Below are 22041 nucleotides of genomic sequence, written 5' to 3'. Positions count from 1 at the left end.
AAATAAGTTCCGCTGCATCTCCATATAATCATGTACATACAGGTTCGAGTATATATACAAATAGGTTCGTACCCGTGTGTTGCTACGAGACAGCTAAATTTTTGTACTAAAAACACACAGATCGTACAATAAGATAACAATATTATAAAAATATATGATCGACGTTAAAGTGACATTTAATCCAAAAAAACTAAGTTCATAGAATTTACACAGTCACAGAGAGCGTGGCGTTGTGGCTCACAAACTCTACTGTGTAGATTTTTTCGTGATGCGGCTAAGATCATTTTTTATACCAACAGGAAGAGATTTTTTATATCTATTTCTTTCGTACGCCAATAAATCCACGAATAAATTTCACCACATCTCCATACCATCCTGTACACGGCGCTGGCTAGTGAATTAGCCACAACTTATGTAATTAGTTTTATAATTAGCTCATGTTTAGCCCTCCTAATTGATATCTAAAAATTCAATGTAACAGGGACTAAAGTTTAGTCATAGGATCCAAACACCACTGACTCTCGACTCCTGCTGACTGCTCACTTGCACCACCATGCTTATGTGTCTGCATGTATATACTTTAATGCCAGAACGTCTAAGATGGTCTTTATTGTCCACCCTTTGAAAATGCCATAACTTTAAGGTTGTCATTTTGTATATGCTATAGGATTGGGATGCTTTGCATTGATTCATGAAGGTATCCATGAGAGTCAAGATTTTTGATGCCATTATGATGTCTAAACTTATCAATCAGATAGAGACGAACTTGATTGTTAAAATATTTTCAACACTACTTTCATATACTCTCTCTGTCCCAAAATAAAAATTCATTCTCGCTTCTCGAGAAGTTAATTTTTTTTAACTTCGACCAATTATATATAAAAGAATATTAATATTTATAATACATAATTAGTATCATTACATAAAACATTGAATATATTTTCATAATAAACTTATTTGAATATATAAATGTTGCACATATTTTTTACAAACCTAGTCAAAGTTGAGAAAGTGTAACCTGCACACATCCCATAATGACTTCTATTTTGGGGTAGAGGAAGTATATGCTAATGGGAGTAGTCAACTGAAAGTGGTGATGAACACAACAATACTTTCATATTATATGCTAATGGGAGCACGCAGAAACGTAGGAGAATAGACCTATATACTAATGGTGAGAATATTCGTTTAGGAAATTGCAGAAGATTCACTAGTCTCACCATGTATAACCTGCACATATTTTATTTAGCACCACTGATCTTTCTTTCCATACATGATTATTGTTTTTTTTCCATGCATGATTATTGTTTCATGCATGATTATTGTTTTCTTTCATGCATGTGGTCTCAGGTGATCGATTTGTTTCGTTCAAAGCAGGCGGGGATCGCAGGGATAGCAGTTTATTTTTCTATCGCGCCTTTCCTTTTCTCGCTCGCCCGTTGGACAGCGTGGGAGGTGGAATCGATCGCATGGAGTGGCAGACGGACGAACCAAGACAATTGTCGTATCAAAACGTTGTCCACACTTTGTTCTTTTTAGTTGTAGGAGATTGACTCGGTTCGACAGTCGGCACCGCACATAAAAGCTTCGAATGGTTTTTTTTACCGTTTTTGATCGGCAATCGGCACCCACCTAAGCTTTTGTTTGCGCATGTATCTCAATCCATATATATTAGAGTGGATTGGAGTAGAATTAAACTAAATTTGATTCCAATCCACTCCACTTGTGGATTAAAGTTGATACATGTGCATCGAAACGAGACCTAAAACTTCCAACGGTGAGTCAGGGCAGTCCCATTGATTAGATCCTCTTTGGCAGCTTTTTGCTCGTCTATGTAAAAATGGTAAAGACAAAAAAAAATACTCATTTTCAGTTTTTATTTAAGAATCAAAAAATGGCTTTTACCATTTTAATTTGGTTTCGACTTCACGAGTCATTTTATAGATAGTCAATAGGGCTTATTCAAAAAAGTCAGCCACTGCTGAAGCCCCTAATGAGAGCCGAAAACTACATTGGCCTTATTTAGATTGGGGTTAGGAATCAGTATTTGGCACTGTAGCATTTTCGTTTATATTTGACAATTATTGTCCAATCATGGCCTAACTAGACTCAAAAGATTCGTCTCGTAATTTACAATCAAACTGTGTAATTAGTTATTTTTTTATCTATATTTAATACTCTATGTATGTGTCCAAAGATTTGATGTGATGAAAAGAATGAAAAAACTTGCAATCTAAACAAGGCCCTTGTAGTTTTCCCCTTGCTACTTCTCATTGTAGCTGCTGATTCCCACCGTAGATACAGTGTTTTTTGTGTCTTGAGGTCGCAGCAGCAGCCACCGCCGCCCAAATGGTTGGCTCCCGTCTCAAACGAACAGACCCGTAGGATTGACAAAATGCAAGAATAGGAAACATACGAATTGGCGCGACATGTGCAGAGCCCATGTATGGCGAACCCACGGGGAGCACCCGGCCGGCTCCGATCCTCCTGTCCCCTGCCAACTCTTCTCCGGAGGCCATGGCGAGCCCACGGGGAGATGGACGAGTTTTTCTATGGCGATAGAGAAGAGGAAGAAAATAACATGTGGATCCTTCATGTCACTCTCTATCAAGATAGATTTAGGGAACCTATTTTAGTTAGTGCCGTTGAAGTAGACAATAAAAATGAGTAATATCAAAATAGATAGAAGCCCAAATACACATTTATGGTCCTGTTTTAGATAGTAGTGCTCGAGATATTCTTAGGGAATCAAAATATAAAGCTCAGAACTAGGAAATGGTGCTCTACCAATAAAACAATTTTCAGTAAAGCTATTCCCATTGTTTAGGGAAAAAAATCTTTACACACACAAAAAAAACACGTAGCATTTTTCAGATTGCTCAGACCAAGACATGCTTTACTCGCCTACCCACGTCACAGATAATAAGTATTTTTTTCGAGACCGTGCGTTGTACACGTATTTCATTAAGAAGAACTAGAATTTGGATTACAGGAGCAGGTCACCGATGGTAATGAGAATTACCCAGAGTTGCCAAGAACCGAATAAGCCCAAGACAATATTACAAAACAAGCTTAGCGACATGAGGAAGCTGCATACACTTACTACATGAGCATCAGGAGCGTGCTCAGCGACCTGTACCCTGCGCTCACCCATTCAGATAATTAGTATTTTTGATTGCGTGGTTTTCTTAAGGATCATTGCCTGATTTAGTGTTTACAAAAAACAAAATGTAAACAAAAATAAGTACGCACAAGTGCACAACCCTATCTTTTATTTATGTGTATGGGTGTCTGCGCGGTTTTCTTAAGGATCATTGCCTGATTTAATGTTTACAAAACAAAATGTAAACAAAAATAAGTACGCACAAGTGCACAGCCCTATCTTTTATGTGTATGGGTGTTCAGAGTTATTACAGTGAAACGAATGCTCTGAAGACTATCGCGTGGGTATCTTTGAGATCGTTCTGACAACTAAACAATCAAACAGACAAATCTGTAAGCACATACACATGTAATTGTGATATCAACCACTAGCTACCAGCAGCACTCTCTGCTCTTCGTCTCCTCGGCTCAGTATGGCATGGGCGAGTTGAGGCCCTCCTGGATGGCCATGGGGTGCGGCGGGTTGTGCCGCTTGGACATAGACGTCATGGCCAGCGTCTTCCTGAAGGAGGCACGCCGCTCAAGACGCTTGACAGTGAAGCTTGTGTAGGCGACACGGATGTATGGCGCAGCAGCCTCCTTGACCTTTAGCACGATGAAGAAGGTGAGGCGGTAGGCGAAGAGGAGAACGAAGATCATGGCGAGGTCCAACCACTTGGAGTGGTCCAGGCTCAGCCCCATCATCTCGGTGATGATGTATTCTCCTGTCAGTTTCGGCTGCCCTGGCACCATTGGCTCGAACTCCAGCCCAATCATGTCATTCTTGTACCCGCCCTGCGTGCGACAGCAGCCCTTAACATTGGTGTCGGGGTTTGTATTTCTGGATCCAAGGACTTGTAACAAAATTAGAAGTGATGGCATACCTTCAATCCCCATGACCCATAGACTATGTAGGACACTGGATACCGCCAGAAGATCTTCGGAAGTTCTGGAAGCAGTCGGAAGAATCCAGACGTCAACATCATGATCCCCTGCGAAATCATGGAAAACCTGTGTGAGCAAAAGGTAGGGATGAAGGACAAGTCAACGAGGAGATAGACTTACAATGACACCAGCACCAAGGATGAGGCCCATGAGAAAGTTTGGCACGAGGGCGGAGATGATCATCATGAGGCTCTCAATGACAGAGACGCCACCATAGAGGTTGAGGGCGAAGAAAGCGAAGTAGCTGAAGCCTGACCGGTACTTGACCATCCAGTATGTGATAGAAGCGCTGGCCCAGGACACGGTGAGCAAGAATGGCATGGAGGAGATGAAATTGGAGATGATGTAGGCGGCAACACCATAGTGGCCATTCTGGCGCTCGAGGGTGAACACTTTCATCTCCTCGATGAAGGATGGGAAGCCACCGATGGACATGAAGGTCATGAAGCCGGACACGAAGCCGCCACACGAGGCGCGCGCCTGTATGGCCGAGTAGCTGGTGCCCACATCGTAGTAGAGGGTTCCCAGGCAGATGGCCATGACGATGTAAACGATGATGCGCAGCCAGTAGTAGTTCAAGTCGCGAGACATGTTGGTAAAAGACCGGCTTGTCAGCGTGCGGAGCTGCTTGAACCAGCTCGCCTGGCTGCCACGGATCACCTCCACCATCACACCCTCCTGCATTATTTTCATAAAATTCACAGCAACAAAAACATTCAAAATACTGAAGTAATAATTCAAATGTTGACAAAATTTTGAATGCAAACTGATGCTTACAATCTTGGTTATCTCGTGTATTGTGCTCCTAACCATCATGGCATAATCTGAGATCCTGTACTTGTCCACCAGCCGTTCCCTGATCTCTGAGGTAGAGTACTTCAACAGGGGATCAAGCGCTGCCTCCTTCAACAAAATTTGACCAAAGACCCATCAGAAACCATATGTATCTAAACGTAAAAGGCTCAAATCACAGGGCACGTACTGGTCGCAGCTTCATGGATCCTTTCATGGTGGCAGCAACGTCATCAAAGTCTGAGTTGACACACCGGAGGAAATGGTCAGATGGATTCCTCCGGCTGGGACACGGGAACCCTGTTTCCGCAAAGAACTGCATGCGTGAACAGAGCAACATTTCTTAATTTCAAAGTGAAATAATCGAAATGCATTTGTAGTTGATCAGTTGCCAGCTACGTAAAGCGAACAAACCTGTGTTGCTAGCTTGGCGTCACCGAAGTAGACACATTCCCCACTGGAGAGGAGGCAGAGGTCGTCAAAGAGTGCAAATACCTCACTGCTGGGCTGGTGCACGGAGGAGATGATGGTGCGGCCACCATCAACGGCGAGATGCTGTAGCGTCTGGACAACAGAAAAGGCAGCGGCACTGTCAAGGCCACTGGTGGGCTCATCGAGGAAAAGGAGACGTGGGCGAGTAAGGATCTCCAGCGCAATGCTTAGGCGTTTCTTCTCGCCACCACTGATGCCGCGGAGGTGCCAGGTTCCGATGTGACGGTCAGCACACTCCCGGAGGCCCATCTCATCCAGTGTGTCGTCCACGATGCTGCGCACCTCTGACTTGTGCATGCTCGATGGCAGCCGGAGGAGGGCCGAGTAGGTCACCGTCTCACGCACTGTCAGTGTACCCAGCATCACGTTCTCTTGGGTCACATATGCCTGTCATGTTGTGTCCACAGAGATGTTGACATCAGATAGCATACAGTTGACTTTTTCAAGGTCATTTTGCTAGCTGATTATATTAAACGCATTACTAGAGTAAAAGTTTTAGAATTTCCTACTTGAGTGAAAGTTTCTTGCAATTTAAATGAACTGCAGAGTTTCCACACTTCTTTTCTCACACACAAAAAAAAAACTATTCAAGTTTGGTGAACACTAGGTACATGAGGTTCTCTGATTGCTATAAACACTTTACATAAGTATAGCCCTAAATTAAATCGGCTAGACTCACACAAAATTCATATATGTGCAGGACAAATAAATTGGCAAGGTCAGGAAGCAAGACAGATACTGGATAATATTAGACAATTTACCAAAAGGGATCTAATAAAAATTTTCAGTTCCTGTATGACTTGCTTGTACTAGTTTCGAAATCATTGTGTCCAGTGAAAAATGTTTCTTTGCTTTTCAAAAGAATCTATCATGTAGATCCTGCTAACTTTGACTTTTTTTTTTTTGAAAACGCAGGAGAGCTGTGTTCATTGTATTAAAGAGATCCTGCTAACTTTGACTAGTAATCATCGCAAAAAAAGAATTGAATAATAAGTATTTATGCCGATCATCCCAACCTTGGCATTGATAATTTGTAGTGGACTATACTATTTTAGTGGATACCCATACGTCATAGTAGTTTCTCTTCCTCCAGGTACACGTTGATATTTGAATTGAAATTTTGTGTGGGATGATGCTTCATGATACTAGCACATGCTTTACAAGTTTAGATCAACAATTCTTCTAAGAAACTTTCCAGACTATTTGTCTAATGTTTTGAGGGATAGGAGCAAGCTATCATACTGTGGTTTTTCTTTGTTCTGAAGATGAAAGATTCCCTCATGTATCTTCAAAATACCGTGTATGTGTCAAAGTTAGAGACTACTCGATTCAACAATTAATTATTAAGTTTTTGTTAACTGTTGACCATAACATGTTCTCAAACATTTTGTTTCCACAATGGTTTTGACAAACTTGTGTGATGGTAGTATGACATCCATTCAAAGATCTGAAAGGGATATACAACTGCATCAGTAATGAATGCTATCTTTGGAATTAGTTGGGCATTCAATTCGGGTGCACTCTAGTAGTTCATTTTCAGATGGTGGTGTAGGTTGGGGAGTGGCACGAGACCATCTTGGGACTAGGGCTCAAGTGAAAGAGGATTTGAATATGTTGTTGAAGGAATTGCGCTGAATTTTTTTACTCCAATTCTTAGCAAATTCAGAAGTTCTGAACAGGAGGGATTTATACAAACACCATTGCTCTGTTATGGCATATATACAATTAAAACCTATAATAATGTCATGAACCCAAAAAAAACAAGGATGATTAGTGTGGAAATTATACCTACTTAGGGGGTGTTTGGATCCAGTGACTAAAATTTAGGAGGTGTCACGTAAAGGTATCGCATGGGGTGTTCGGATACTAATAAAAAAACAAATTACAGAATCCGTCAGTACTCCATGAGACTAATTTATTAAGCCTAAGTAATCCGTCATTAGCACACGTTTACTGTAGCACCACATTGTCAAATCATGGACTAATTAGGCTTAAAAGATTCGTCTCGCAAATTAGTCGCAAACTATACAATTAGTTTCGTAATTAGTCTATATTTAATACTCAATGCATGTGTCCTAACATCCGATGGGACAGCGACTAAAGTTTAGCAACCAAACACCCCCTTAATTACGCACGTTCAGAAAACGAAATAATTCTGCTGTGGAACTACCAGCAAACTGAGTAGGAAAAGACACAGGCATCAATCAATGAGTCCTAAATATAGCTTGGGCCGCGTTTAGTTGCCGGCCGAAGTTGGCGCCGCCGGAAGCGTAGACCACTGTAGCACACTGTAGCATTTCGTTTGTATTTGGTAATAATTGTCCAATCGTTGACTAATTAGACTAAAACGTTCGTCTCACAAAGTACAACCAAACTGTGCAATTAGTTTTTGATTTCGTCAACATTTAGTACTCCATGCATGTACCGCAAGTTTGATGTGACGAGGAATCTTCTTTTTGCATAGTGCCAAAGTTTGGATTTTGGAGTAACTAAACAAGGGCTTGGTTTCTTACACACGTCACCCATCCAAATGACTCCTACTACTAAGGGCCTGTTTACATGAGTTTTAGATTCTTAAAAACCAGATTTTGCCTCTAGTTTCTACAATCTGAATTCTTAGCAAAAACTGGTGGGGATGTTTGGATCCTCCGGTTTTTAAGAATCTTGCTTCATTTATTGCTCACAGGGTCACAAGAAACTGGCAAAAACTGGATATCACCAGCTTCTTGGTTTTTAAGAATCTGACAAAAAACTGACACAAGAAACTGGACAAAAACTACCCCGTTTGGATCCCACCCCGTTTTCAAGAACTAGATTCTTGAAAACTGGTGGGATCCAAAACAGGGCCTAGAAGGGGTTGGATGATTAAGCAAACATTCCAAAACACTTGGAATACTATGTTGCTGACATAAAGCCTCAACCGTTGGATCCTAAACTCCACCTTCAGATTGGTGGCACGTATCCTTAGGAGGTCACCCGGCCTGCCAGCTACTCCTAGCAATCTATCTCCAAGATATTATTTGTAATTAACCCAACTACATCCATTTTCCTCTGAATGCATACGCGCCACGTTTGCATAGAAAAACCTCACTACATCCACATCAAACCTTAATAGATGTTTATGATCTGTCCGAGAGCTAAAAAGCCCGTAGAAGCTTGAATTCAGATCGGATCGATATATGCATATCAATCAATCGATGAATGAAACTGAAACAACAACAAAAATAAAAAGAAAAAGAACATGCACATATGTATAGCAAGTAGCAAGAGGTTATTTGTTTGGGGGCATGACGGTCATGATGAGATTGCAAAGTTTGGTATGAAACACGTGATGGGTTAATAATTCATCTGCATGCATGGCGCGAGGTAGCTGATGCTCACCACGATGCCATAATCCAGCCGCCTCTTCTTGCCGTTGAGCAGCACCTTCCCAGTGAGGACCACGTTCCTTGCCAGCCTCCCTACAGATCGCTCACACAAAATCAATCCGTCTCTCATGCACATCATCCATGCCTTCATGAACGAATTGAATCAAAATTTGGTACTAGAAAGCTTTCATGTTTTATTAAGCCTCTGACATGCTCAAATAAATGATTTTGATTACGAGCCATTGGATGATGCATGACAGTACGTACTAGTTAAGGAGGAGTAGTTTGTAATTACTAATCACAGCTTGGTCCAAATTAAATAGTCCATGGAGGCACGCCGTATAGGAGAGGGAGGAGTACGGAGGTGCGGCTGCGCATTGAATCCTCCGCGTGGGCAGGAGCAGGACACGCGACGCGAGGAAGACGAAGAAAGTCCAGGACGACCTGGTAGTACGTACCGGAGAGGGAGTCGAGGAGTGTGGACTTGCCGGAGCCGGAAGGCCCCATGATGGCGACGACGCGGCCGGGCACGGCGTAGCCGTACAACCCCTGCACCAGCTTCTTGGTCGCCCGGCCGCCGCCGCCCGGCAGCACCGCCGTGAGGTTCTCCCACGTCAGGCTTGCGCCGCCGGACTCCGCGTACCGCGCTGCCGGCGACACCGCGCCGTGCCACGCCTCCCCGTTGCCACCGTATGCTCCGCTGCTGCCCTCCATCTCTCTGGCGCTGTCCACTGCGTAACCCCGCCACTCACTTCTCTCGCTTTGTTCTAGCTATGCGCCTGCTGCTAGGCAAGCTAGCGGGATGCAGCAGCAGCTCTGGCGCCTCTCCCTGGACCTGGAGTGGCCAGAGGAGCGAGGTAGCTCGCGTCGCTTGGCTAGCCGCGACACGCCTCCCCCCTATTAATGGAGGAGGGATTCCTACTGTGCAAGTGTAGATTACGCATCTGCCGTTTTCCTCTCCGCTTTCTCTCTTTGTGTCTCTGTGATGAGTGTGAGAGGAGAGGACTCTTCAGCTGCAGCGCTTCGGATATGTTCGCATCTACTCCGATTCACGTGTATTAGAATAAAAATAAAATAAAATTTAATTTAATTCTACTCTAATTTACTTCGACACATATAGATTGCGATAAATACACAGGCATCCGATCAACCCCTTCAGCTAGTTTCAATCCACGCACGGTTGGGGAGGTGCCGAGGGACGAGGGCACTACTGTGTGCAGTGCGCTGGTAGTAGATCACGCATTGATGGCGGTGGGGGTTGCGAAGCAGGTGGCCGCAGTAACTGCACGTAATTACGTTTAGGTGGTTACGCTTATTATGTGGCTGTGCAGTGGAGCATCACCACCAATGCTTTGCTGGTCGTCCTCACTGCCGCCCAAGTGGCGATAACCGCAGACAAACCATAAACACGTTACTGCAGCAGCGCAAGAACCCTATTATTTGCAGCGAAATCTCTCACGGCCCGGCATTGCCTCGCTCATCAGTCAATACTTCAGCAAGAATGGAAAACCATAAGAATATATGCAGGTGTCTTTAATTTGCGATTGTGTTGATAAAAAAACTAATTACTGAAAAGGATGTTTTATGTGCACATTATCAAACGTTGGCATGCAGGGTTTTAATATTTTGTTTCACAGTTGCACCGCACAACTGTACCGAAAGTGACACGTAGTCTTGATAGGTTGATGCATTATCAAACTGTCATCAATAAAAGCGTTGTTCCTCTATCTGTATGGTCCTAACTAGTACTGACTCATATCGTTGTTACCTAATAAATTGTCAATTCTACTGTCTCATGTGTAGTACAGGTGTGCATACTCACAATTTTCTTTTTCAAAAAGTTGTTAGAGCCACCTTTCTAGCCATACTTCTTACTATAAATAAGTGCTCATTGTAACTTGGTATTTGCTGAAATGTTAGGCTCTGTTTGTTTGAGTTTCTATTGGTTTCATCATGAATTTAAAGTAAGTTGAAATAGATTCAAAAACCTTTTTGAAAAGAAAATTTCAAAGCTGGCTACTTACTTAAGCAAGTGGCTTTTAAAATTGGTTTCTCACAAATAGACTTTTTTATAGCGTTTGTAAGAAGAGTGACATCGTTGGATTGGAGAGATCAAGAATTTTGACTTGGAGTTGTGCTAAACGCCATGGAAAAGCAAACGCGTAGCCGATGCTCTTAGCATAAGGGACTATGCAAATGAAGTTCGGAGATGACACCAATATCTAAAGTCTTATGTACAGAGCTTGAACAACTTAAGTTGAGTGTAGGCAGAGACAAGAATCAAGAACCTGAGCCAAAGCCTCCTGCTCCAGAGACTCCGAGTGAGTGAGTGCCCTAGTGCCCTTCCTCCGCCGCCTGCCCTTCCTCTCCGGCGAGCTCGCCGGTGACGAGGGTAGGTGGGCCGGTCCCCCTCTCCTCCGGTAGTTTCCCTTAGTGGAATAAGGCGCCTCGATGGGTGTTCTAAGTGGCCATGGTGGCCGGAGTGAGCTTCCTCCATAGCAACGAGGTGAGTACTACAATAATGCCCGCCTTTTCTCCTATGCTTCTTCCTTGCATGCTCCATGGTTCTGTGGGCTGCATGGCGCTGCCCCCATCCAAATTGAGCAAAGGAAGTAGCATACTTTGCAACAACATCATCAACACCAGCGACCTCGACCGCTACGCGTCAACGGCGAACCCGACCTGCTGTGTGTGAGCACGGCGGAGCTACTGTCCTCGTCTGGCCCAGTCTTTGCCGCTGTGTCCCTGCGCCGATGCCCGCTGCGCTTCCATACCCGCTGGATCTCCATCTGGAGCTATGGCGGTCAAGCCATGGGTGCGGCTGCGGGGCACGACGGTGGGGCATGGTTTCCAATATATTTCCGATATATCCTTTTTATCCATATGTGCCGATAAAAAAATATCTATCTTTTTCGTACAAATTTTGTTTAAATTTATTTAAATTTACTTAAATTTAAATTAAATTTTATTTGAATTTGGTCCGATATTTCTGATATATCATGTTTATCCTCTTTATCTGTGACCCCGATAAATTTTAATTTCCGAAAATAAAAACCTTGCGGTGGGGAGGCTGGGGCGTCACCATGGAGCGAGGCGGACAACGACGAGCTCGGAGACGGCGTGCCACCCGAGTTGACGCTTCGGCTCGTCAGGACAGGGGCTATCGTGGGCGTTCTTCACATCGGCAATCGGCGACGACGGCTCGGCGGCGGTCTACAGTCAGTGCTGGCCCTAGGGTTAGGGCACAAGGTGCGATGGCCGAGGGCCCAAGCGGAGGAGGGGCCCAAGTCTAGGTAAACAAACCCCTAGGTCCTAAGTCCATTAGGTATTAGCAAACTAATAAGAAGAGAGACATAGAACTTTACAGGCGGCTCAAAAAGACAACATTGGCATTTCTTTCCTAGTTTTCTTTCCCCACGGCCCTCGGGTAAAGAGGAGGCGAGTAGTCACGCTGCACACAGCACACTCTGATCGTGAGTTCGCGACGTGCGTCTTACACACGCGGAGCTGGCGAGCCGTGCCGCCGCGAAGAGCTAGACTACCTGAGACACGGACACGGCGCACGAGGACGACCACCAGGCAGGGCTCCACGCCGACAACATCTTGATCGATCAGTTACTCAGGCCTAAGGTATTTTTTTCTTTTTATTTTTAATCCAAATTAATTATTTGTATAGTATTTCAGACTTCTAGTATTTTGTATCTATATAGTCATATTTTTCCTCTAATTTAGGTGTTAGAATTTTACCTAAGAAACATTTGTCATGGGTGAGAAAAAAAATGAATATATTGTTTTTTTAATCTACATTGTTCCTCAATAATTATTAGACATGTTAAATTAAAAATATGTTATTAAATTTGATTTCGTTTTGCAAGTAAAATAAATATCTATATATTATAAGATTTTATACATAGTCAAGAGGGGCCGTTGCGACGAGATCGCCGAAGGGCCCTTAAAATCCTAGGACCGGTACTGCCTACAGTGCCTACTCCGGACCCAGGCTAGTGCAGGTGGCCACGAGAGCCACCACGATGGCGAGGGCGAGGGGGCGGCGCTCTTCCCCGGCGGTCTCCTCAACGCGCAGCTCACCGCCGCGCCATTCCAAGCGGGCATGTGCGTGCTCAACTACGGCTCGGATTGTCTAACAGCAGCTCGCCGCCGCGCCATTCCAAGCGGGCATGTGCGTGCTTAACTGCGGCTCGGATTGTCTGACTTACCGAAGGTAAGGGGTGTTTGGTTCGAGCTACTAAACTTTACTAGCTACTAAACAGTTTAGTCACTTTAGTAACTCCAGAGTTACTAGAGAGAACTAAAGCTCTTTTAATAGCTTTTAGTCATAGCGTTTGGTTAAAAAGTTACTAAAGTGACTAAAAGCTACTAAATTTAGTAGCTACTAGGCGAACCAAACAGGCCCTAAGTCACGGATGACTTGCCCCCTGCCGGATGCCCTCCATTCCTCATCCAATGGCTGATAGAAGAGCACCTTTCTCACTTCTCAATTCATAGCCCAAGTGCGCTTTGTGGCCCAAATAAGACCCAGGTCAGGTTGGAATGCCCTTTGCGGCCGCTGGAAAAGCACGCAGGGATACGCCACTTCAATTATGTAGAACTGACGTTTCTCAAAGAAAAAAAATGTAGAATTGACTATTCATTTTTCTCCCTATTTTAACTGTTGTCGAGATTTCTCAGAAAATAGTGGAGACTAGAAAACATGATCCTTATCCACTAATTTATTAAGAGGATTTCCTCATGCACGAAGATTGTGAAAAAGAATTCACGCAATCATATCGGCAATCGATTTATGAGCATTTGTCTTATTTGCTACGTGGAGAAAGAAGAAACGATGAAAATCAGCCCGTGATTCATTGCGTCATGAAAATGCAAGAACGTAGATTTGATGACAATTGAAGATAACACGATGTATTTTGCATATTTTAATAGTTTCAGCCATACTAATAATATTTATATTGCTAATTTGTTTATTACTTTTTTATAGTCGCACTCCACCTCTGTTACGCTCTAGCTTCGCAACTGTTAAGATCTTCTTTAAGTTGCTATCACATGAAGGATATTTTATTTTTTTTTGGTAAATTCATCTAGCATATTTTTTTTCTAGGAATTATACAGTACAACGTAGACGTCCACAACACGCACGTAGACTCACCCTTATGAACACACGTACGCAAATTCTATCCCTATGAGCACCTCTGAAGGATTGACCTGACAGATCTCAAAATTCACGAAGTCACCCAGGCGCCTCGCTATTGACGGGGACGTCGTCTACCATTGAAAGCATAGTGCCGTTGAATCCTGAAATAAATGTCGGAAAATACGAGCACCTGTTACAAGTCGAAGACTTGAACCCGGATAGGCAGATCCCATAAAAAAACCTAACCAACTGGTCTACGATCAATTCGCAGTTCGTCTAGCATATGCTAACAGATGGCTTTTGGTGAAAATTATTTTAGTTTTAGCCCTAACAATTCTATGGCTAATTTTACACACACATATAGCGGTGCCTTTCGGTGGAGTTTATTTGGTTATTTGGAGCATGTAAGTATGAAAATGCTTATTAAAATGCTCGTGTGTGCACAGTGCTCATGTGCTTATTCTACCGCCAGCATGTAAAATAGTGAGAGGGCGTGTGGGCACTGAGCATGTAATTCCGAGCTGGGCTGTAATTGGGCTAAAACTATAACTGGGCTTTCCTATTTGGAGTGAAAAAGCTGCTTCTTTTATTAGCCATTGGATGAGGAACGGAGGGCATCCAGCAGGGGGCAAGTCACCCCAGTAAGTCAGAGAATCCGAGCCCGCTCAACCGGGCCGATCAAAGCACCCCACTGTGGCGGGGCCCTGCTTCTGCGATGTGGGGCCCAGCTCCTGTGTTGCGTGTCCGGCTTTTGCGAGCTGGAACGCATGTAGGCTCCCTCCGTGGCCAGCGCAGAAGCCTTCGGCTGATGGTTGCGACACGTGCCTTCCACAACGATTTTCAGGGTCGCTGCTGTGCTGTTCATGCAGAGCAAATCTTTTTCACTCGTCAATCTGCTTTTCTGTTCGGGTTGATCGTCAACGTTGGTTGATGCAGGTCCTCAGACACTGATGACTATGGATTTTTTTTAGCTCGGTGAAACCTCTATCTTATCTACGGCTCAAGTCTATTTATCCTCGAAGACACATACCAATCTAACAGTCGAGGAGAGCGCCGGCTATATTATTGGAGTGCGAGAACGAGGACCCTCGATGATTCTATCGTGGCCACTTTCTCGTGGCCCTGCGCCCCTGACGGAAACATCACCTATGTCTACAAAAGCAGATCAATAGTAGGTTTCATATATTTGTGCTCTGTAATCTGAGAATTCTTTTCCCACACTATTGTATTGTGCTTTAGCATTATATATTAAATGTTATTGTGGTAAAAAAACTTAAGTTGAGTGTAGTTACTAATGCTTTAAAGTTGGTAGTAGAGCCTACTTGGGAGGGAGAGTTTCACAAAGGCGCACGGGAATGGTTACTAAGGAGGAGCTACTCAAGGAAGAGAATTGTAACAACCCAAAATTTGCTCCTTTCGAAATAGAGTTGAAATGATTTAATTTTATATTGTTGTGCTCATGAAAATATAGGAAAACAAAAATTTTCATTAAAATAAAATTTATCGTAGGGTATAGCAACATTGTTGTGCATACATGCTGGTGCATAAGCTTTATTATACTGTGTGGTTTTTGTTCCAAAGTCAAACTGATTAAAAATTGCTTTTAAAATGGATTTGCAAATTCAGAAAATAAAAAAAAAGAAAAATCTTTTCCCCTCTCTCCCTTTCGACTAAAAGGCTAGCTCAGCCTGCTCTGCCATTTCCCCCACAGGCCCAAGTCACCGGAGCCCAGCTTCTTTCACCCCCTCACCTGTGACCCACACCAGCATACCGGCCCAGCAAGAGGCGAAGCCCACGCGCGCAGTCCCCCTCCCTTCTCTCTGTCTGACGCCCCAGACCCGGTCCTTCAGCCACTGCCATACCGGGCCCGCTTGTCAGTCGGCGTCATTCCCTACCTCCGTCATCCCCAACTAGGACTCTGCCCCGAATTGGATGCAGCCGAGCCCGATTTCCCGCGATATAAGTCGAGCCCCAGGTACGCTGCTCCCCTTTCCCAACTCTAGCGCAAGCCGTCGCCTCTGCTCGAGCCGCCGCACCATCACAAAGCCCTAGCTCTGCCACCGCCGAGGGTTCTGCCGCCTGCCTCTTTTCTGCCTCTTCGAGCAAGCTATCGAGCCTCTCTCCGCGGTAGTGGATCTTCCCCGTGCAGTTTTTCTCCTCTCTTTTGCTCTCTGGTGCTCACCTACTGTCACCATTGCTTTGCAGAACACTACCGTTCGTCGAACTGAGCCCCACGCCGTCTTCGTTTTGTCTCAGTCCATGAATCCACCCTAGGTGAGCTCATAGTCGTCTGCGCTATTTTTAGGTGCTGTCGGTTCGCGCAGCCGTGGCCCGTAGGCCAATTTTCGTGTTCACCGGTGAGGTCCTTGCCGCTGGCAATTCTCTCTCCCTCCCTCCTAATCTAGACCGTCCAATGCTGGATCAACGACCTAGATCGCTCAATACCCCTTCGCCGTGAACTTTTGTTAAAGAGACGTTCACTTTCTTCTTTTTTGTGCCCGCAGTCCTCACCAGAATCAAAAATCCAATTTCTGATTTAATTTAATTCGTAAATAAGTTCACGGTAATTACAAAATTGCCATTCAGTAGCTTATAATTAGCATATCTTCTCCGTTTTAGCTCCACTTTCGGTGATCTTAGCGTCTGTGTGATCGTAGCGATGCGTAGATTAATTTTTATAAGCTTTTTAACTTGTTTTTCCACTGTTGGTGTAGTTTTCTAATTGTAGCTTTTGTTTTCTTCGTGTATGATTGCATGGATGCTTGTATGTTGTTGTATGATCGAGTATAGATGGTGAGCAGTACTACGGTGATCAGGAGTAATACTTTGACGAGCAGGATCAGCATGAATATTTTGAGCAAGGCAAGTATAGCATGGGACCATCCTTGTCTCCTAATAACATAATATAATTTCATTCATGTGCATGTGTCTACCTTGACGCCACTAAGGATATCCTAGCTATTTGATATCTTGTACCTTAATGCCATAGGTGATTTCCATTGGGTAGTATTATGCTAGTGCTCAAGATAAATAACCATGATCTGTAATTTGACTAATGGTATATATAATAAACGTTTAAAAGATGATTTTTAGCAACATGGCTCAAGAGGGCTAGAGCATTGAGCTGTTTTTATGGTGCTCTAGTTTCTCTCCCTAAGGACTTATCTGTAAGTGGATTTCTCCAGGACTTATAGTACAACCATGAGTGCTACATGGCTATGGCTTTAGTTAAGTATGATAACATTTTCTAGCTTGTTAAAGGTTATCCGAAAGGGCGCAAATGGGGTGTGCTCTAGGTTGGGTGTCGTGCGGCCTCTGTTCTTAAGTGTATAGCCTGCGCGGAATGTGCCTTAGAAAAGGGGAGCTCTACATTTGCAGGCCACATAAACCTAGCGGCCCTAACTTGTTAGACGAACATTTGAAAGACTTCATAGTGATCCCTGCCTACTCACCTTGGAAGTGTTTCGGGAGTAATTAACCTGAGCATATGGGTATCATGGCTCATGGTGAAAGTGTACAACCTCTACAGAGTGTAAAACTGTTATAATGGCCATGCTCAAGGTCACGAGCAGCCTAGGCTCCTTACTAAATAGATGATGAACACTAATGATACTAATGATTATTGTTTCTTGCTATACAATATTCTTGTTTACATGATCATGTCGTTATTTGGGGCTTATGCTAAACTTGTTGCTACTCAATTGCTAAAAGATGATTCACTAAAAGCTATCGCAGTCAAACCCGTGTCAACCTTTTGTGCTTCATAACCCCATGTTACTCTTGTTGAGTACGAGACGTATTTACGCTTGTCTTTACTTTTTACTTGAAAAAAATCCCGGATGGGTACCAGATTGCTAGAGTCTGGAGGAGTTAGGCTTGTGATCAACCAGTCAGTTGTCCCTATGGAGTGGAGTTTTCACCTAAAGATCGAAGTGTTTTTTCCGCTATCTAATATCTAAGGTTGGATTCTTTGTTTTAAGTATGTTATATTATAAGCATTGTCTTTTGATATTACCTTCATTTGTAGTCATATGTGTGATTTGACTTCCTAGGCTCACATATAGTGTGTATCTGGTTTTGTCTTTAAAACCAGGTGCTACAAATTTGTGGAGCACCTCTTCAGGTGCTTTCACAACTCCACCATTTTTCCTCGAACAGAGTGCGCACTACCCCAGACCAGGATCTCTCTGTCAGTTCAAAACCCCCCTTCATTGCCAGATTTTGAACTGACAGTGGCAAACCGATAGTGATGGGAGCTCACATCACTACCGGTTCCTAGTGCCACCAGGGCAGTGTCAGCTTGAGCTAGCACTGTCAGTTTGTGTCTCATCCCGGCAATGTTCTTTCAAGCAACACTGTCGGTTTGTGGTTCAAACCGACAGTGTCCTTCCACTCAACACTGTCGGTTTGTGGCCCGAGTCGATAGTGTTGTCTTGACCAACACTGCCGGTTTGTGGCCCGAGCCGGCTGTGTTGCCTTATGCATCACTGCCGGTTGTGGTTCTAGCCAGCAATGTTGCCTTATGCAGCACTGCTGGTTTGTGTCACCAGCCGACAGTGTTGTCAAATGCATCACTGTCGGCTTGTGTCTCAAGCCGGCTGTGATGTCTTAAACAACACTGTCGATTTATAGCTCAACCCGGTAGTGCTCTCTTTACTGTCACTGCCGAGCAGTGATCTATTTGTCGCATTTTATTATTTTATACTTTATTTATTTATTTTTGTGGAATTGGGTTTCGCTTTATTATATTTGCTACATAGACCAACAAATCCATCAACATTAAATATTACAAATCCCACACGATTTATATTACAAATGACACAGTTATAATGAAAAGGTACTTATAAAAGACGACGACATTATCACAAGTACATCGAGATAGCTATTACAGTAATCTATCGGCGACAGCTTTTGCATATAACTTGTTGTCCTTGGTCTTGGCCTGACAAAGGGAGAATATCCCATTTTTACTACACACCTCGTCCAAGATGAAGCCTGCTAGCGTATCCTAGAATCCTTGGATCTCGGGTTCTAACAGCAAGCGGTGCCCAATTTTATCCCGCTGTCGTTCAAGCAAGATGATATCGAAATGAACAAATGTAAGACAAAACAGTAGATCATTTTATTGAAATACATGAGATGAGAAGAATACACACCCGTTCATATGAGGTTTTTGTTTTCCCACCGATGTAATGGTACATTACCCATATTACGTACAACCCGCATTCATTGTTCACCATCGGCTGATCTATGGTATCCATTTCCATACGGAAAAACCTCGAATGGGGGCATCGAGGGCCCATCCATTTTTGCTTTGACACTGTTGTAACACCCTCGGTGTTACACTGTGCAATCTTTTGCTAGAACACTGCATATCATTATGTTTATGTGATAGTGTATGTAAAATAGTGTGTAAATCAATTTTTGTAACTCAAAACGATCGTTGGAAACGCGAAACGAAAGTTACATTTCATAGTCAAGTTATATTACTTAGGGTTCTAAATCAATTTTTATTAAGCGAAAATGCTATAGAATGCATATATGGAATTTTAGTAAAGTTAGAAGTACAAACCGGATAGGTTACGATAAAATACTCGAGGTTGCGAAGGGAATTTGCTAACTAGTATACCGAATAGCTTGGAAATCGAATTTGACGCGAATCCGATCAGGACTTAGTCGATTTCGTAAGTTTGAAAAGTGGTTTGACAAGGCTAAGTTTGACAATTTTTGTAGAATAATTGAGTTAAGATGTTGTCGGCACGGGACCCATGGGATACCCCGCAAGGAAGGGAGAAGATCTAGTCTAACTAGGATTCTTCCCCTATAATCTTAGTAGAAGTATTATTCTGTAATCCTACTAGAAACTCTCATTGTAAACCGACTAGGATTCTGACCTCCTAACTATATAAAGGAGGGCAGGGTTCCTAGTGACAGGGATTTTAGCAACACAACGTAACACAACACTTTACAATCAATCCAATGCAAAGGCTAACGCCGACTGGACGTAGGGCTATTACTCGATCACGGTCGAGGGTCTGAACTAGGATAAATCGACTATCTCTTGCGTTTACCATCGAGTTCTGCATCTGCTGAAGCCCGAACATACTGTCCCGGGTATGGAGACTTCAGACCACGCAACAAAAATGCTCGATGAATTAAAATAGCAAAAGAGGAGGATATTTATAGACCAAAGAGCAGTGCACATGGACCAGGAGCACCAACGGAACAAACCTAACAAAAGACACAATGAAAAGATAGAATTCAATGAAAGAGGAGTCAGGCATAAAGTAGCAGTACTCGAGAACGAGCATATTCGGAAGAATATACCAATACTGAACAACTCGTGAACAAACAATATTTACTATCAACAACCACCATACAACTACATCTGACAATAGCAGACTACCAGAGAACATGCCAAGAACCTGTATCCAAGTTCTTTTTGATAAAAGAACCTAGCAAGAGGCTCAGGGGCTACACTCGGAGAGTGCACTTTTTCCTTCAAAAAGCACACATCACTTAGAAGACTTCATCAAGACAGCAGTTTTTCAAACAACATAAGATTCAAGACCCTCCAACTTTTTGTTCCAAATCGCAAGAGGCTCGGGGGCTACACTCAGTGAGTGCACTTTTTTCTTCAAAAAAGTGCACATCACTCAGAAGACTTCTTCAAGACAGACCACTTCAAGGCCACACGACAAAAAGAACACGGACATACCTATATCCGAGCTCTTTTTGACAAAGAACCTGGGTATATGCTCAGGAGCCCTTCGACGAAGATTCAGGGTGATTTCAAGATAAGACCCTCAAGCTCCTTGTGCCAAACGGCAAGAGGCTCGGGGGCTACACCCAATTGGGAGTACTTTTTTCCTCAAAAAGGTACACACCACGCGAAGATCTCACGAAGCGCTATATGGTTTCGCTCAAGAAAGCACTCGGACGACGCTTGTTCCTGCTCGGCGAGACTTGAAGGAACAAGACGAGGCTTCCAAAACTCAACCATGAAGTGCTCGGGGGCTTGTCGGCGTGGGACCCACGGGATACCCCACAAGGAAGGGAGAAGATCTAGTCTAACTAGGATTCTTCCCCTGTAATCTTAGTAGAAGTATTATTCTGTAATCCTACTAGAAACTCTCATTGGAAACCGACTAGGATTCTGACCTCCTGACTATATAAAGGAGGGCAGGGTTCCGAGGGATGGGGATTTTAGCAACACAACGTAACACAACACTTTACAATCAATCAACGCAAAGGCTAACGCCGACTAGATGTAGGGCTATTACTCGATCACGGTCGAGGGTCCGAACCAGGATAAATCGACTGTCTCTTGCGTTTACCGTCGAGTTCTGCATACGCTGAAGCCCAAACATACTGTCCCGGGTATCCCCGTGGCAGGCTATCGATGGTGAAACATCGATAGATGTGATGGGGTATTAGGGCTTGTTTTAGTAGCTTAACATGCCCTCTCATGTATGAAATAGGTGGTTTAACAATTGAATCATCGAATTGGGTTTTTGGGACGCTTTAATAAGCATGCATGGCACGTTTTGAGCTGAGTTCCACGCGTGGATGCGGTCACCATGCTCCTGTGCCGTCGAAGGCACATCGGCCATGCGTGCGTGCGTGTCTGGCCACGCCCGGCTAGTCCCAATGGCTGGCTACCCAGCCACGTAGCTGCTCCTCCCTATTGCTACGTTGCACGCTGCTGCTAGCGTCGCTGCTGATGCTCTGGTGGCTGCCCACATCGCTTCATGCCGGCTCTGCTCCACCTAGAACTATTGCACTGGCCCCACATCGTTGCTACAGCGCCAGGCCACATTGCATGACCAGAGCACTTACACTTCCACGCCGTGCACCGCCACGCTTGACAGGCTCGATGCCCTGGCTGGCCGCCTACCTCGCCGGGTCATCACCACGCCACAGCGTTGCATCGTGTCTGCCTGTGCCATTGAGCCACCACCATCCCATCACTGCTGCACCGCGTTGTCACCATCGTGTCCACCTGCTCCTCTACGTTGTTGTCATTGTAATTTAGTGCACGTGGCACTACTGAGGCACCGCTTGTCGTTCGCCATTAATGGCGCCATGACCACGCTGCTACGCTGCCACCGCCCGCATGCGGGTGTGCCCCCTCTCCTAGCTGCACTGGCTCAC

The 22041-nt window shown here is 44.1% G+C and overlaps 1 protein-coding gene across 1 annotated transcript; it reads right to left on the bottom strand.

Moving 5' to 3' along the window:
- Nucleotides 1-3233: 3233 nt before the first annotated feature.
- Nucleotides 3234-9694, bottom strand: LOC136532939 (ABC transporter G family member 12-like). Its single transcript, XM_066525512.1, has 8 exons — nucleotides 9197-9694; nucleotides 8752-8831; nucleotides 5293-5757; nucleotides 5069-5194; nucleotides 4864-4989; nucleotides 4207-4764; nucleotides 4026-4133; nucleotides 3234-3936 (listed from the first exon to the last, which is right to left on the bottom strand). Exons 1-8 carry the CDS (start codon nucleotides 9450-9452, stop codon nucleotides 3571-3573), a joined length of 2085 nt encoding a protein of 694 aa, XP_066381609.1. The 5' UTR covers nucleotides 9453-9694; the 3' UTR covers nucleotides 3234-3570.
- Between the last annotated feature and the right edge of the window lie 12347 nt (nucleotides 9695-22041).

The sequence above is a fragment of the Miscanthus floridulus genome, unplaced genomic scaffold (genome assembly GCF_019320115.1).
Source record: "Miscanthus floridulus cultivar M001 unplaced genomic scaffold, ASM1932011v1 fs_742_5_6, whole genome shotgun sequence".
Lineage (NCBI taxonomy): Eukaryota > Viridiplantae > Streptophyta > Magnoliopsida > Poales > Poaceae > Miscanthus > Miscanthus floridulus.
Note: the sequence above shows the minus strand (reverse complement) of the source record. Positions and strands in the feature narration are given on the sequence as shown.

Excerpts from the sequence above, each read along its gene's own strand:
- LOC136532939 (XM_066525512.1), bottom strand. The coding sequence starts at position 9,452 with ATGGAGGGCAGCAGCGGAGCATACGGTGGCAACGGGGAGGCGTGGCAC. Across the intron at positions 8,832-9,196 it reads ACTCCTCGACTCCCTCTCCG|GGAGGCTGGCAAGGAACGTG; the intron begins GTACGTACTACC and ends AGCGATCTGTAG. Across the intron at positions 5,758-8,751 it reads GGCTGGATTATGGCATCGTG|GCATATGTGACCCAAGAGAA; the intron begins GTGAGCATCAGC and ends ACAACATGACAG.